The 17,421-nt window shown below is 36.7% G+C and overlaps 1 protein-coding gene across 1 annotated transcript in view; it reads right to left on the minus strand.

Moving 5' to 3' along the window:
• LOC140232146 (uncharacterized) overlaps window positions 1–1,099 on the minus strand; it is a 29,954-nt gene extending 28,855 nt beyond the window's left edge. Inside the window, exon 1 of the mRNA XM_072312291.1 lies at window positions 1,083–1,099. Coding sequence (XP_072168392.1) covers window positions 1,083–1,099 — 17 coding nt within the window. The remainder of the gene's footprint in view (window positions 1–1,082) is intronic.
• Between the last annotated feature and the right edge of the window lie 16,322 nt (window positions 1,100–17,421).

Raw genomic sequence — 17,421 nt, forward strand, 5'->3', positions numbered from 1 at the left:
GAGATCCTTGCTTCATTATTGTAGTGCAGGCCTATTTTCGGATGAGATGCATTCGTTCTATGTCATTAAATTGATATAATGTGTAGGTGAGATGGACGCAAGGTACATTAATGTATCGTTATCAAGTCTTATTTGCTCTGCTACCGTGACCTCCTTGTGTCATGAAAACAACTGAAATTCTAAAATTGGATAACTTATCATTATTATCATCATCATCATTGTCAGTTTAGTTGTTGTTGCTGTTGTTGTTGTTATCATTCATGATTATTGGGATACCTTATTCAGGAAAGCTCGATCAACATGCTAATTTACATCGGGAGTGAGGTCCTGATACACACAACAACAAAAACAAAGTATAAACATTACGATATGAAAAAGAATTGCTCCAAAACCCCTACAGCTTGATTTTTCTTCCTTTTTTGGGAAAAGGGTCATAATATAAGAAATATAATTTTTGATAAGTATAGAGAACAATTTCCGACGTAGCTTATTGCAATGAACTCGACGGATCTCTTCCATCAATTTCGTAATGAAATTAACTTAAAATTTCTAAATACACCACATGCACACAAAGATTACGTTATGTACACACGCGCATAAACACACATAAACTCACATACTCTAAGAAGCAATACACACATGATATACAAACATAAAAGAAATTGGACACACAGACACAGATGTAAGAGCGTGCAACTAGATGTACGATGTATATTTGAATTATCGTAATGACTGTTACGATGAGAAGTATATCGTGGTATATTCTCATTATGCTTAAGTCGGATCAAAAGATGCCTAGTAAATATCGAGTAAGCTGATGACGGTGCAACGGACAATGGTAATAATATGCTTTAAAAACATAGATTTTTAAACTCACCATGATGAAAACAAGTTAAGAGGAAATATGTATAAAGTAAGAGGAAAATAGAATTTAGTTTAAACATACGGAATTTGTTGAGGGCGGAGGAAGAAAGAGAAAGGGGAAAAGATCAGAATTTGCTCACGATAACAGAAGTAAAGTAGAATGAGTCTATATACTGAACAGTGAATCAACGATGATAAACCAAGACCTTGCAGCTTACCTAAGCTCAAAAGGCATTATTCTATTTTTAACTTCATTGCCCGTCTTCATAACAAGCGAACAGAGAGAGAGAGAGAGAGAGGGGGGGGGGGGGGGTGAGGGAGGGAAAGAAAGAGAACCCAAGGTCCATTCAGGCAGGAGATTATTGATTATATCTTCGCTGGGTCCAGATCTCGATCGGACCGCCCAACAACTTGTGCATCATCCCGCTACCTGCCAAGTCGCCCTTACACGGCGAGAGAGCAATTAATAAGCGGAATGATGAGGGCATAAAGAGACATCTACCCCAAAATGTTTATGTGGATCCAATGAATGGAGAATATTAGAAGAACACACGAGTGAAGTTTCAGGGGAATCCAACAATACGTTCAAAAGTTATGAATCATAAAATCTGTGATTGCATTTACGTGCCGTTATATCGGTTTAATCGATTAATGTCAGTACTTATTATGTTCTCCTGGTCACAACACTCCTTTATACTGCAGCGTACTCACGGTATCTTTAATTTACAATTACAATGTACTCGTATAATGATAATGGCATTGATGACAGCAATCATGATACATCAGATGATAAAGATGATAACGATTGTAGCCTCTGTAAGCCAGGGTGGCATCTTCCGTGTTAAAGGTCCTGCTTACCTTCGGGAGCAGTGAATTAAAACATGTTGAAGATATCACATTTGATGCATATGTGTACGTCTGTCATACCACACAAAATCCTACCATATGAAATTTTTACAATAAAGTCTAAAATACAAGGAGATATTGGTATTCTTCTCAATAAACTGTAACTGTAGACAGTTTAGTCTGAAAACATTTTTATTATAACTATTGTTCACATTTTGTGTATTTAACAATACTTAATATCAATTTTACTGATTCAAACTTTTACAGTGTTTGTTCTTATCCCCAACTCACAGTTTAGAACTATTTTACCGCACAAATGATGGGTTTTTGTTTCATCTGCAAATGGTAAATCATGCCTTTGATATTCCCCATGGGCAATCATTAAATGTACTACAAAAGCTCTGTCAGATAGCAATTCATATTTGATTTGATTTGATTTGATTTTATTGTTCCACATCTCAAACACAAATAACAAGATACAATCGATTGAACATAAGTCTCGACATGGCGTCGTAATTACAAAGAATACAAGAGAAGGCAATTTTACAAACATGAAATGTGGGGGACCTACTAAAAAGCAGATCTTGTAATGTATAATAGGTCCCTATATAGATGAAAATGTTGATCTTGTTAAACAAACAACCTAGTAACGAAAACTATGAAAAGAAGGAAAGGGACGTAAAGGAGAAGAGAGTAAAAGAGGAAGAGAAACAAATGAAATACATTAGAACATAACGAAATAGCCATCAGTAATGTGCTTCAAGATTCCTCGTCACCCGAGCAACACAGTTACATAACTGTCATGACTGTAGGAATGCGCAAAAATGCACATGATACATAATGATTCATTAATTCAGGAATAGCCTTGACATGAACGATTCAGTGAAAAGAACGAAAAGCAAACCCGGAATACCTAATAAACAACGAATCTGATAAAGAAGAGGAAGTTCGAATAAAATTGCATGTTGTATGATTAAACATCCTCAGTCAAGTGGGGAAATGGGTAAGTCATCTCAGGATAAGCAAGGTTGTCAGAATCAAAATCACGGATCTCTTGTGCATGAGTCCAGGTATAAAAGAACAAATCCACTTCAAAATTGTATCAATTTCATAACAAAGAGAAAAAATCCCTGCAGTACAGTGCAAAAATGATTAAAATCGGATAAGAAATAAGAAAGTTAAATGACATTCTGAGATTTCAAAATGTTTCAGAAAACACTTCTTGACCAGCTATGAATATTCAAATCAGCAAGTGATGATGTCATGCTCTCACAATTTCTTATTCATTTCATATACAGAAATGACAAAAATGTAATATTTCAGCTGTATAATATAAAACTTGCCTTGAAACCACCCAAAATAAAAAGGAACAAAACGTTGCCTCTGATTCATCTTGGAATATGGGAATATGCTTTTACCTGTTATTTGCTAAAAATGTTTTTGTCCGAATTTCACATAATTATAACATTTATACATGAAATATTGTGAGGGCATGACATTATCAACTAACTCATTTGAATATTCATAAGGAGTGGCATTAAATGTTTTCCAAAAGAATGTGAATTTTCAAAATGTCATATCTTCCTTATTAATTTCCTATCCGGTTTTTGTCATTCTCGAAACGTTCTGTACACGGGAATTTTTTATCTTTCTTTGAAGGTTTATTCGTTTTTGGGTGGATTTCCTCTTTAAATATCTATCTTCCACTATGCCGATGCACCACTCCATATGACATAAGATTGCATTTGAGCCGTTGCAACTGGTACTCAAGGCTGTTAATCTGACTGGACGATACAATCTGAAGCTGCAGTGAGCTAATTTCCAACATTGGCCCTGCATTAACCGTCATGCAAATTGTAGTTTTCGTCCTAGATGTGTAAATATATTCGTGTCGAAGGAACCTTTGCACAAACATTTACTGAAACTGAATCCCTAACACTTGGTATACTTTGGTTTGAAAACTGAGCTCTATATTGCAAAGTACATGGCACATACTGCTATATCAAAAGAGAATAAACACACAATATAATACATAATGTATGTGGATTTTTTAATAGTAGATGCAGCAATATTTAGCTGTTCTACCAATATATGTATAAGTCACGGCCATTCTATATTTTTCTGGAGGATAAAAAAACACCTCACTTTATTGTTTGTAAGCTTCCGTTTGTTATATTTTTAAGACACATGCACGCCATACATGTAGGTCTACATTATAGGCCTACCTCATACCACAATACATTTAGAAACAAACCAACATGGAACATCATACAGCCACTTATGTTAAAAGGACATAATCTAACTTGTAGGCTTAAGCGACTAGAAGAGTTCAGGATGGCTCTCTTTGATGAAGCCAACAATACGAGCATTGAGTGTGTTTAGATCCGTTTGCCGCGTAAGGAGCGTGGGCTTTGAACGGTGTTTGCTAGTTTTCTTTGCCCTTTCATCGAGAGCTTCTCATTGTGTGGCGGGACAAATATTGGGTAAATGTAAAGCATGAATGTTATTAGCGCCCCACGGAGCGACCTTCCACATTTCGACTGTAATTATTGAAGTCTGGTGTTGTGAGGGGACTCGTGAGAACAAGGTTTTGACGGCTACTTTTCAAGATGATTCCATACCAAGGATGTGTTATATCTTCTTCGGTTTCATTCTGTTTTTCGTCATGCAGAGATGAAAGTGGTCATTATGGTTGATTACCATTATCATTCGGCTATGTAGCGATCATACAAACTCATAAGAGATAGGTACATTTCATGCAAATAACCCTGAAAATTAGTGACAAAGAAACCGTGAGAGCAAGGTCTGAACGGTTACTTTTCAAGATAACCCCTATACCAAGGATGTTCTACATTCAGATCTATTCTGTTTTTCGTCATGCAGAGATGATAGTGTTTATGTATGGTTGATTACCATGATCATTCGGCTATGAAACAACCATGCAAACTCGCTGGAGATAGGTACATATTATGCAGATAACCCTGACAATCAGTGACAAAGAATGAACAAATGAGTTAACAGAGACGAAAAATGTGTAGGCCTAGCATGTAGGTCCAACCAAAAAAAGAGCAAAATCCGAATCCAGAGGCACGATACCTCCACATATTGTAACAAATGTTGCTCATGATCTCTTTACATATACAGAACATAGCATTATGAATATATATATATATATATATATATATATATATATATATATATATATATATATATATATATAGAGAGAGAGAGAGAGAGAGAGAGAGAGAGAGAGAGAGAGGTCTTATTTATTCGGTCTTGATCCACTTAAACAATTATCTGAAGAAAAGTTGGAACAAATATCCACTAGATAACGAAAACATCCATATTGGATTACATAAGAATTCAAGAATATGAACACCTTAGGCCATACTTGATTTTAAAACATAAAACATTCCTCAGGGTTCAGAACTATACAGAAACTATATGTTGCAATACCAATCAAAGCCCGCATCCTGTATAAGGACCTCATTGTAATCAAAACGTCATGAGCTCACCCAGAAAATATTGTACAAAGAGATGCCGTAATGCTAAATGCAATTTAGTTTGCACGTAAAAGTAAATGTATTTTCATACACAAAAATCCAGTCATATTAAAACGTAAGTATAAACACAAGGGTCCATTTTCTTCTTTTTTTCATCCCAAATTTACCTAGCTGTAGGGAGTCAGGTCCAATTTAAGGAATCATGGGTAAAACAGCAAGATCCGAACAGATGATCCCCTACGTCAAAGTGCAGATTTGATAGACAACTTACCTGCAGACTGATAATCCATTTACCTGGTATCGGGGTGCAAAATACTCGATAATGACGGCCAATGACGGCAGCTCTGTCAGACTAATGGTGAGCTCACGGTCACCGTTAAAGGCATTATTTACCATTTGCAGATGAAACAAAACAAAAACCCAGCTTTTGTGCTTAAAAACAGTTCCAAAATGTGAGCTAAGGATAGAAATAACCGATGTAAAAATTTTAATCATTGTACTCAGTGTTTAGTACTACATATATTGTTAAATATACAAAATGTGAACAATAGTTACAATAAAATTGTTTCTAGACTAAACTGTCTACAGTTATGATTTAGTGAAGAGATGGTGATATCCCCTTACATTTTAGGTTTTATTGCAACATTTTTATACGGTAGGATTTTTGTGATACAACTGACCCATGCACAAATGCATCAAATGTGATAACTCATCTTCTTCTTTTTTTTTTTGAAACCATCACTCCCAATGGTAAACAATACATTTAATGATGACATTTGGTGAGTTTCCTAACACTTGGTGATAAAGATTTAGTCTTGTCACTAGAGCAATATTTGGTGATTTTTAATGATTTTGGTGATTTTGTTTGTTGTTGTTGTTTTTGATTTCGCAAATCAGCAGCAAATAATTATGATTGATGAGACAAGATATTTTCCCTTAAACTGCGTAAAAATCAACCGTCGATATACCACATATAATGTGCGCGTTTTCAAGGTGGGTCTGTGTCGAATGGAACTAAATAGCCGTCAAATTATTCATTTCTAATCAATAGTTCCGAACGAATTAAATTTCATATTCTTGGAAAGTATCAGAGGGCAGCCTTTCACACTGCCTGGGGAATATTCATTTTCATTGTTAATGACAATAATATATGAATGTAAACATATCATCCTAATAGTTAAGATAACACATATTCTAAATAATATGCTAAAATATAGTATAATCACAATATAACAGGTTGTAAAGCTAACATGCATGACATTTAGATTTAGATAAATGATGTCAGTCGTAATGTCAATGCAGTTTCACTTTCCGGGTATCATTAAGCATTACCTTTGCGTTCCTTGATGGACCGTAAACTCATTTTTTATACATCTCATCCAAACAAAGATCTCTGTGACAAATTGCAATTTCCCATGGAGATATATTGTAACATATACCTTTGATAGATATGTCATTTTTGGAATCCTACTCGGGAGTCATCTTCGATCACCCCATGTGAACTGGGGAGGTTCATCTCCAAAAGAGTCGACTGTCAACTGTCATCTGACGAACCATGTCTTCAAAGCAACCCAAACAACATAGTGCAACCACATTTCCTTCCAAGCAAGTGGGATACTCGTGTTATTACTCTCCTAGAAAGAAAAAGAAGCCCTAAAAACGCTGCATTGTATCAACAACTGTAAATCATTCACAATTATGACGGTACGGCTTTGATAAAATGTTGACGTCTAACACTGCCACCATCCCCTCTCCTTTGCTGTCTCATCGCAACCGAAGATGATCATCGTCTGTTCGTGTGATCCTTCTTCCGTATCCCGAAATATTAAGTATCATTATGATCATGTGACTCCGGCAACAACATTTTCATGATCTTTGCTCCAAGGCTCTTAAAAATTTATGAAAAATGTCACTCTCGTGGAGTAGGGAGTTAATAAGACATGAGTTTCATGTCATGGGATATATTCTCACATCTGTCACATACTTAAGTGGGACTCGCCATTTCCATTCCCATCTTTATTTGATTTGTACTATATAAATGAATATATATTTATATATATGTATATGATGTTTAAAAGAATACAATTATGTTTTCTTCATTTTGTAACGCATCATCACATGTATTTTTTTTTAAATTTACGTTTTTGCAATTACATGTATCACAAATATTATGTTCTGCTTATACATTGTGTATAATTTTTCTGTTCCTTTGATGGAAATGAAAATTGAATTTGAACTTTCAACTTTGAACAATCATTGCAATTTTAGTCCTTTACATTTCCCCTGGTAAACTGTTCATTGTGTGCAGTATGAGAGAAACGTGTGTGTGTAATGATGGTTCTAAGAAAGATAGTGTAAGATATACAAGTTTTTATTTGAGAGAGAAACGTATGGTCGATTCATTGTATCTTTTGCAATATGTAGCATCGTCGATTCATTGTATCTTTTACAATATGCAGCATCTTAATGTCCCATCATTATCTTGATATGCAACAGCGACTATCTACGACTATCCTCGACTGACTGGACTAAAAATTCTGGAAGCGACATACAGTAGTACGTTCAGTCCGGTTGGAAAGCCGACTTGTAAGTGGAATATGTGTCATTTTCATGACTGAGGTTAGCCTGAGGTTGCGTGATTTCGCACAATAATTCACCACTGCTCTTTATCACCCATCCGAAATGATCCATGACCTTACCCGCCGAGGACACTGTACAAAATATTTAGTCATTTGGTTCGAACACAAAAGAGCCGTACAGCTAGCTCCAGTGACTTCCTCTTGTAGAAACAGTGTTTTTTGGGGGCGCTATGGGAATATTTCTCTATTAATTCGTGTCAATGAAAGGAACGGCTCTCCTTAAAAAAAAAAAAAAAAAAAAAAAGATAAAACGTAGCACAAAATAATACGGGTCAAATGAATGTGAAATATTAAAAAAAAAATACGTACAATGCAATAACAGAAAAAGACGACTTACATGACTTACTCATTTTATATACAAACTGTAGATATAGGTTGGTTCAGGACCCTGAAAGGAGCACCACTGAAGAACTTATGAGCTGTAAAAGCATTGACTATTCCAGCATTTTTATACAAAAGTCGGTTTGCTTGTTTGAAAGCTGCGTGGGTGTCTCCATACAACAATGAAAGTTGTCGCTTCACGTGCAAAAGATGATGACGTCTAGATCGGTCAAAGGTCCTCGCTCATTCTGAATGAAACTATCTTGACAAAGTACTAAATATCATTTTCTATTTGAATTAATGTCTATAAACGTGCCTTTAGAATTAGCAAGCAAGATATGTTGTGTCTTAATTCTATACGTAGGAGTAACGTAGGAATAATCGTCAATTATTACCACTTTGATATCAAACGCTACTTGGTGAAATCTAATGAAAATTGACATAAGTTTAAAGACGGCTACAGACCTTTGCCGCAGACTATCAGCTATCACAAAAAATGGGCATCATGACGGAAATGAAAATTAACAACTCCAGGACTTTTCTCTCATTATTTCAACCTTGATCTCCTCCCCGTCTTCCCCCACCTTTCTGGTTCATTTTTCTCCCACGCCTTCTTCCAAACCTCTCCAAACCTGATTATCACTCTATTCCTCCTTACATCTGTTCCTGTCTCTGATCCTCCCGTCTCCCCTAGTTTAACCTCAACTTCCAGCTAACCGCTGTCCTTAATTCTACTGAACTTCCATCTAACCGCTGTCCTTAATTCTACTGCCACTTCATACTTAACTTCCTTTCACATTTACCACTGACGCTTCCCTTCTTCCATCTCCTCTTTCTACAGGATCTTCTTTCTCCAAGCAACAATCCTTTCTATAGGACTATACACAAAGAGTTACCGGAAACATATCTTCCCCCAAATTAAGCCTATTACACTGTCTTATTGACAAAATGAGAATAAATAGGTTAGAACTGTCTCCAAAAGCTCATAATGACATAGTTTTTGCCCCGCCTTGTTAAGCTCATCGCGTAATGAGTGTGAAGAACAAAGCAAGATCATATATTAAGGCTTTTAAAGATCAGTTCACAAGACTGTTCATTCATTTTTGACTTGCCTGTATTATCTTCTGTATGGTGGTTCATACTGACGAAATGTCCATTTTGATATAGTAAATAGGTAGAGTGAAATTTGCGTTGTGATTGGTTGGATAGCATCACGTGATTGTGCAAAAATTTCGTCAAATACTAAATTATTACTCGTGCAGTTCTATTCACTTCGGCCTGCGGCCTCGGTGAAACACAACAGCACTCGGGATAATTTAGTATTTGTCGTTCTCTAATCCAGTTTAGTGCATCATAGAGCATGCACTATTTGCATAATAGGTAATGTTCATTATTCCGAAGTTTCTTCATATAGTCCAAAAATCAAATAGGTTCGAAAATTAGATACGGTTTGTGGGGCGCTGTGACATAGTCAAGATAGTGGATAAGGTTCCCATCAGAGGACCTGAGTTCGATTCCCGCACAGTGGTGATAACGGAGTATGTCTGTATGAAAAATGCCTAATTTTGTAATGATTATTGACAAATGTTATTCTTTGCTATCTATGTATCATTCCTTCAAACGCATGTCGAATCTATATTTTTTGTACATTCTGTTGAAAGAAGTGAAAATAAAACCTTTGAATTGAATTGAATTGAATTGAATGACATCCTTAGATGTGATACTTTTACCCACCATGTCCCTTTCGACCCAGGTGTAAATGAGTATACCTGGCAACGCTAGGGTAATAATAATGACAGCCAGGGCCGTCTGCTAGAGCAGTGGCAACACTGAAGAGGCTAATTTGGATAAACAAGACCTTATTATTATTATTACTATTCCAAAGATTAGTTATTCTTAGACACATACATTCCGTATACCTAGAGGTTCGTTATTCCGAAATGAAAAAGGATTCGTTAAACCAAACATTTGTGGCGTTATTCCGAAAGTTCATAGTTCTGAGAGTGTCCGTGACTTTAAAGGTTCGTTAACCCGAAAAATAAAAAGTTTCGTTCATCCAAAAATATACAGACGAGGTGCGTACTATCGTGCCTTCGGAATAAAGAATCTTCTGTAATTTCTGGTTAAGGTTAAGGAATCTTCGAAATAACGAACCTTATGCCTCATTTTAGGATTAACAAATCTTCGGGCTGACGAACCTTATTTCACTTTCGGACTAACGAATCTTCGGAATAACAAATTGAAAACAGATACGTTTGCTGAAAATGAATTTGAATGACAAAATGTTGTGTATGACTAAAGCTCACTAAATGGAATGAACACAATACCAATTCGATTGGCTAAGTCACAATACACACACCCACACACACACACACACACACACACACACACACACTCACACAAACGTGTATTATGCGGGGTACGTCATCCCACAAGTTCGACACTCACGAGTCATATAGCCCACGAACTCGACACTAGGCAAGAAGAGCCAACAGTTCGACACAAAGAAAATAAGGCCCATTGATGGGCTCGACAGTAGGCAAGTAAGGCCAATGAGCCCGACTCTACGTAGACAAGGTCCACGAGTCCTACACCAAGTGAAAAAGACCTAGGAGACCTACAGTGCCTAAAGATGTAATGTCGGTCTCGGGGGCCGTTTTTGCCTATAGTGTCGGACTCGCGCGTTTTGTTTGCCTTGGGTTTAGAGATCATGGGCCTTATTTACATGGTGTCGAACTGGTGGACCTACTTTACTTGACGTCAAGCTCATGGGCCTTGTTTACTCAGTGTCTACAGTATGTATCTCATGAACTGTATGACTCGTGGGCTGAATAACTTTTGGGCTACATGACTTGTGTGTTGTATGACTCATGGGCTGTATGACTCGTGTATCGAGCTCGTGACGCGCAGCCTGGTATGCAACCACAAGACAACATTAGTATGGCCCCTTCTTTATGTCAGATTAGCGTTCATTGAGCATGACTTTGATTCGAAATACTTTCGAGTTTTTGTTTTCTTTCCAGCCTAAGAATGACACCTCAATGTGGTTTTTTTGTTGACATAATATCAGACAAAATGATATCCTCTGCTATAATAGGCGTTTTCACATTCGCCCGATGTTTCGAAATAGCGCGCTATTTTCTGACTTGGTAAGTTAAAAAATATCTCGAGCTTTGATTTTCATCGGGCTGATGTGAAAACGCCTATTATCAAATAGCGCGCTATTATCCCGCTATTTCAGGAATTTCCCGAGTTGGACTCGAGAAATTTTCTCGATCAGAGCGATACAACTAGCGCGTTAATTTGTGTTCACATTATCAAATAGCGCGCTATTTCGCTATCGGGAAAATTTCCCAAGTCAGAAAATAGCGCGCTATTTCGAAACATCGGGCTGATGTGAAAACGCCTTCTGTGTACATGTATTTCGCTTTCTATATTAGACATTTTCATTGGACATTCCTACCTGAAAATATGACTGGACTGTAACATTTTCACGAAGAGTTCAGTGGCAATTATCCTCGATCTTTTCGTTGAAGCATTTCAACGCAGGTGTAGTGGGGCTATTCAACTATATCTTTCTTTCCCGGAAATTCCTAACGGAACTTTACAAATGACTGGAAATTGGCATTTATTCCCAAATTTCACTGGATAGCCTTTGCCGTTTTATCTTTATCACTATGTTTGATTAACTGCATTCACTCTAGCCTTAATTCCTTCATAATATCACTACTATACGGGAGTATAAATTCTAAGTGAAGACAAGGCTGCAAAAAGACATGTAAGACTAAAGAGTAGTGACTGTAAAAAAAAAGAATTATTCTGCTCTCAATTTAGCTCACTTATATAAGCCAAAAATTACATCAAAAGGTGAATGTGTTACTCTCTTCTTTGCCTTGTTGTTGTTTTTTCTCAAAGCGTGTTACCAAGCTCTTGGTCATACGGACAGACGGGCGAACAGTCAGAAAACTATACTACTTTCTGCACAATTTAGAAAGTGAAGTATGGAAATAGCCAAGAAGACAAACTATAGTATCGTAACATTACGTACAGAACAATGATTAAGGATTTAGGATGCTATATGACCAATCGAACATTAATTTGTCATATAACGTTACTTTGTATTCCCATGCACGTATCTCCTCAGGGTACGTAATGTATTATCTACATCAGTGCTTCTCAACTGGTAACCCGAGGTCGACTTTGGCCCGGGAAATATTTTTCAAGGCGCTATCAACTCGAATATTAATCTTTTTAAAATCATTTTGGCCGACATCGCGGCCCACCGGTTGAGAAACACTGACCTATAATACGACACAGCATATAAAGCAGAGCCGGCTATTTTAAATCCAGTTTATCAATCATTGTAACCTATAGAAGCTACATGAAGGTCGTTTTAAAACGTGGCATATTAAAAATAAAAGGGGAAAAATAAACCATTGCGTACTTTCCCTAAACTTCATTCTGCAGGCCTACAGTTTTTACACCAAGTGGACGCTTTCCGGCTTCGATTCCCAGCCACTTCGGGTTTCGCACGGTTCAATATTTCCTTGGCGTTCATGCCAAGACCTTTTGTCTTCTCCTTTCACGCTTGGTTTCTGTCGCCGCTACACACAGCCGCTCAACCATGCGCAGATTAGCATCTCTTACGTCACGCCTCTTGAAAACTTTTCCAGAAAGTCCAACCTCCCGGTGAGTCTTATTGACAGGTAAAATACCTCTCACAGATGACCGAGAAAAAACACTAGCAGCAGCAACAACAACAACACTAAGAACAACAATCGGTCTTTCCCGAGAGAAAGCACTAATGTGCAGCTGGACATGCACATAATTCCAAGCTCTCCATATTTTGGCAAACTTGTCTGGTCATAATCTGATATGGGCTTAAAGGCATAATTTACCATTTGCAGATGAAACAAAAACCCAGCATTAGTGCTTTAAAATAGTTCTAAATGTGAGTTAGGGATAGAAACAACCATTGTAAAAATTTGAATCGGTGAAATCGATGTTAAGTATTATTAAATATACAAAAGGTGAACAATAGGTACAATAAAATGTTTCCAGACTAAACCGTCTACAATTACGGTTTATTGAAAAAAAAAATACAGATACTGTGTATCTCCTTATATTTTAGGCTTTATCGCGAAAATTTCATGTGATTAGGATGTCTTGTGGTACAACAAACCTACCTACACATATGCATTAAATGTCATATCTTGAATTTTTTGTTAAATCACATTTCCCAAAGGTAAACAGGACCTTTAAGAATATGACTGACAGCCTGAGATGAGAGTCCACACAAAGGTGCTTCTGGCTGACTTTGTCGCCAGTGTATAAAATGTACATTTTAGTTCAAGTTGTCTAAGAGTTACACTTGATATTGTTCATAACGCAAAACCACAGGGGGAGGGGATGTGAAAAGTACTCTCTGAAAAAAAAAAATAGAGTGAAAATGTTCACTCTTGAAGGAGTAAATAACAGAAAAGAGTGAATTTAGAGTGAAATTGGAGTAATTTGTGAGTGAGAATGTTCATTTTCACTAATTTTGAAGTGACCTCAGGGATCACCCCAAAATCTTGCAGTAATCCCTGAGGTCACTCTTAATGAGTTAAAATAAACATTTTCACTCAAAATTCACTCAAAATTCACTCCAAATTCACTCTTTTCTGTTATTCACTCCTTCAAGAGTGAACATTATTTTTCATTTGATTTATCTTTTTTTATAGAGTAATGAAACCCAAAATAACAGGCATGTGAAAGTTGATAAGATATACATCTGCTGAGATTAAGAAAGTTCGTATTTTCAAAAGTTACGAAAGTTAGGAAAAAAACACCCTGAAGCAATCCAAGCATTGACCCCAGACGAGACGCCGAATTAGCCACTTTGGTTGCATGAACGTGACTTTGCTGAGATACATTTCCCCACTAGCTTGCCAGCAAGTAGACCACATATTCAAACTGCAGATGAAATCAAACTTTCTCCTTTTTTTAGTTTGTTCTTTAGTTGTACCCGTGCTTCTCATCCTGTTCCTTTAAGCTTGCTTTTAAGTACTTCCCATCGTATTTCTCTAAAGCATTCGTTTACTTTGATTGAAACCGACACATTTTTGCTTGTATATCTAAGCTGGACATCATGTGTTATCATATTTTGTTATACTCGGTGTATTTTTCATCGAGAAATAAGAAAATACAGTTGAAATTGAAATTGAACACCCACCAAAATTATTTTCTTCGTACATTTTCAGTACGAAGTTGGACATTATGTATTATCATATTTTGTTATACTTGCTGTATTTTCCATCGAGAAATAGGAAACTACAACTGAAATTGAAATTGAAATTGAATACGCACCAAAATAATTTTGTTCGTACTTTTTCAGTTGACGTCATGCAATATATCCCTCTGAAAAAATGCGAAATTAGACGCAATTGTATGTACACGTATTATATAAATGAGATTACAAGTTATTATAGAGTCGAGCTGAAAAAAAAAAATCCTCTAGTTAAGTGCCAGCTAGAGGAAAGATGACATGAATTTGTAAAACTGTTCTCGACCAGATGTCTCATCTTTTGTCCTACTTTTTGTCCTTTTCACCCATACTTTTGCAAGTATGTTGCTCTTTAATACTCCCTGGATTCAGCGGATATCAATGTTCCTCGGCATGACATTCTCATTCTAGCGCATAACAAATCTTTTAACGTGTGTATATATATATATATATATATGTGTGTGTGTGTGTGTGTGTGTGTGTGTGTGTGTGTGTGTGTGTGTGTGTGTGTGTGTGTGAGTGTGTGTGTGAAAGTGAGTGAATGGGGGGGCACTGTCATCTATATTCATATTTCAATACTCTGTCCCATCGGTCCTATAATGGTCATCACAAAGTCCGACATATCAAACGAAAAGAAAAATAAATCTGAGAGGAGATACCTCCTGGAAAACATTGCCCGAGGGAATTCCAAGAAATGGCCCGGGTACGCTCATCAATAGTGGTGGATACACATGGCTGCCCACATCAGTCAAGAACAATGTTTCCACGTACACAACTGGAGGTCACTCTATGTCAGAGGCTCGAGACCTTGGGACGAAGATGCACACACAATGGATTCGCGGCGGATAGCACACAGATTGAGTGCGCTGTAGGCCTACTCGGTCTGTCTGTCTGTCTCTCTCTCTCTCTCTCTCTCTCTATATATATATATATATATATATATATATATATATATATATATATATATATATATATATATATATATATATATATATATACATATATTTATATTTATATAAAGTCACCAATTTAAATCAATAATTTTTGTGAAAAATTTGCGGAAATAGGAGTAGGAAATAATGGTAATTAGGAAGCATTGTGCTTGAAAGTATTTGAAGCATTTTAAGTTCTATAACTCTAAACGAAATTTAGAAAATAAATGGCGATTAGCAAAACTGTAAGAAATCGTAAGATTATACACTTGTTTCCATATGTCTTCATGTATTTTAATTAGTTGGAAAGTTTCGTTACATGAAATTACTTTATTTGAAATAATTTGATTGCTTATAAAAAGATATATAAAAGCACAAAACACATGCCTAGAATTGTGGCGAGTAGTCTGTGAGCAATCATGAAACTGAAATTGTGATTTTTCCCCGGGTATAAATCTGGTATCATTTTGTATTTGGGGCACAGGACGATTAGCGGTGTCATCATTCGACTCATTATTAGGTACAAGGAAAATAGTAACGAGTGTTGTTAATTTCGTTTGGTCGACTCGTTATTTTTTAAAGATTACCTTGTTCACATCAACTATCCAAAACCTTTGAGGAGTTTTGGATTTGTGAGTGATAGCCCATGGTAAATATCATTAAAATGACTGGTAAAAGTAAAAAGAAAATGTAGTCGTATCAATAAAGGGGAAAACACTACAACGTCTATGATTTTTTGAAAACAGGAATTCCTTGGCACAAACCTAACTCATTTTGATATTCTATGGTGAATGTAAGTTAGTAAAACGATTTTTTTTTAGAAGAGGAATAACAGTAAAACATCTATGATTTCTTAAAATGGGGACACTTTAGTTTTATAGTGGATAACATTCTTGACATTTAAACAGATATTCAAGGTTCAGGTCTCGTCGAATGTTTATGTCTTTGGACGAGATGTTGACACTGGTGTAAAATGGGAACACAGCAAGGTTCATTGCAAGATTTTTGGTCTAATATCAGATGGTCTCCTTCCCGGTTAGTCTAACACCACTACGGCTGAACTCATTGGTCTGCTATCGCTATCAATTTTGTGAAATGCCCGTTTGGTCAATCCTCACTTGGTCTAGAGCCAAGTTTGGCTGATCATAATTTCGTCTAATGCCTAGATGATCTAATTGCAGTTTTGTCTAGTTGGATTTTCCCCATTAAATCCATCTAAAAGACCGTGGGTATTAGACGAAGTGGGCACAGCCCATCTGGAAGTATACAGACAAACTGGTAATGAGGCGAAGTGGCAACTAGTCTCATAATGGTCATTACACGAACTGGTTGTAGACGAAACACGATTAAACCATGCGGGTTGAGACTAATCGGCTATTAGACGAATTGGTAGTAGACCAAGTGATAGCTCACCATAGGTTATATAGCAATGCTTGGGCAAGTTTGATGGCAGGGTCCGTGGTGACCTCTGGAAGAGTAGGTGTGTATAGTTATAGCTTTTGAATACTATAAATATGTCTCAAAATTCTTTCATGTGATGTTCATTTTTATCATTTCAGTATCATTCCAGGAGGATAAAAATCATTGTTATGATTCAAACCACATTAACGCAATTCTTTCAATAAAAAGAACTCTGCTGTCCGTGTGTCTGTCAACGCAAACTAGTTTAAAACCTGTACAATTCAGTGAGACATGCCACGACTAGCGAATATTCAAGGGTCGTAACCTGAGGAGGTGGTTCGTTTGCAGGACAACCTTAAGTTTTCATAGAAGTGTTTCATTACGGTGTACGACGAGGGGGGGGGGGGGGGGTAATGAACTTGAGGACACCAACCCCTAGAGGAGCCGAGGTCACAACTCAATTCCAATCACATGAAAACCCAACAGGCTGTGACTTTGGAGATATATTAATGTTCCAAATACTTTTATATTGCTTTCTTCCTCTATCACTATGCGGAGGCTTCGGCTTTGAAGACAATGAATTGAATATTCTTTTTCGTTTTCTGCTCCCTATCTATACCATAGTGTTACTCGTTGTCACTTCTTACAGA

Source organism: Diadema setosum, chromosome 8 (assembly GCF_964275005.1).
Source record: "Diadema setosum chromosome 8, eeDiaSeto1, whole genome shotgun sequence".
In the NCBI taxonomy this organism is placed as follows: domain Eukaryota; kingdom Metazoa; phylum Echinodermata; class Echinoidea; order Diadematoida; family Diadematidae; genus Diadema; species Diadema setosum.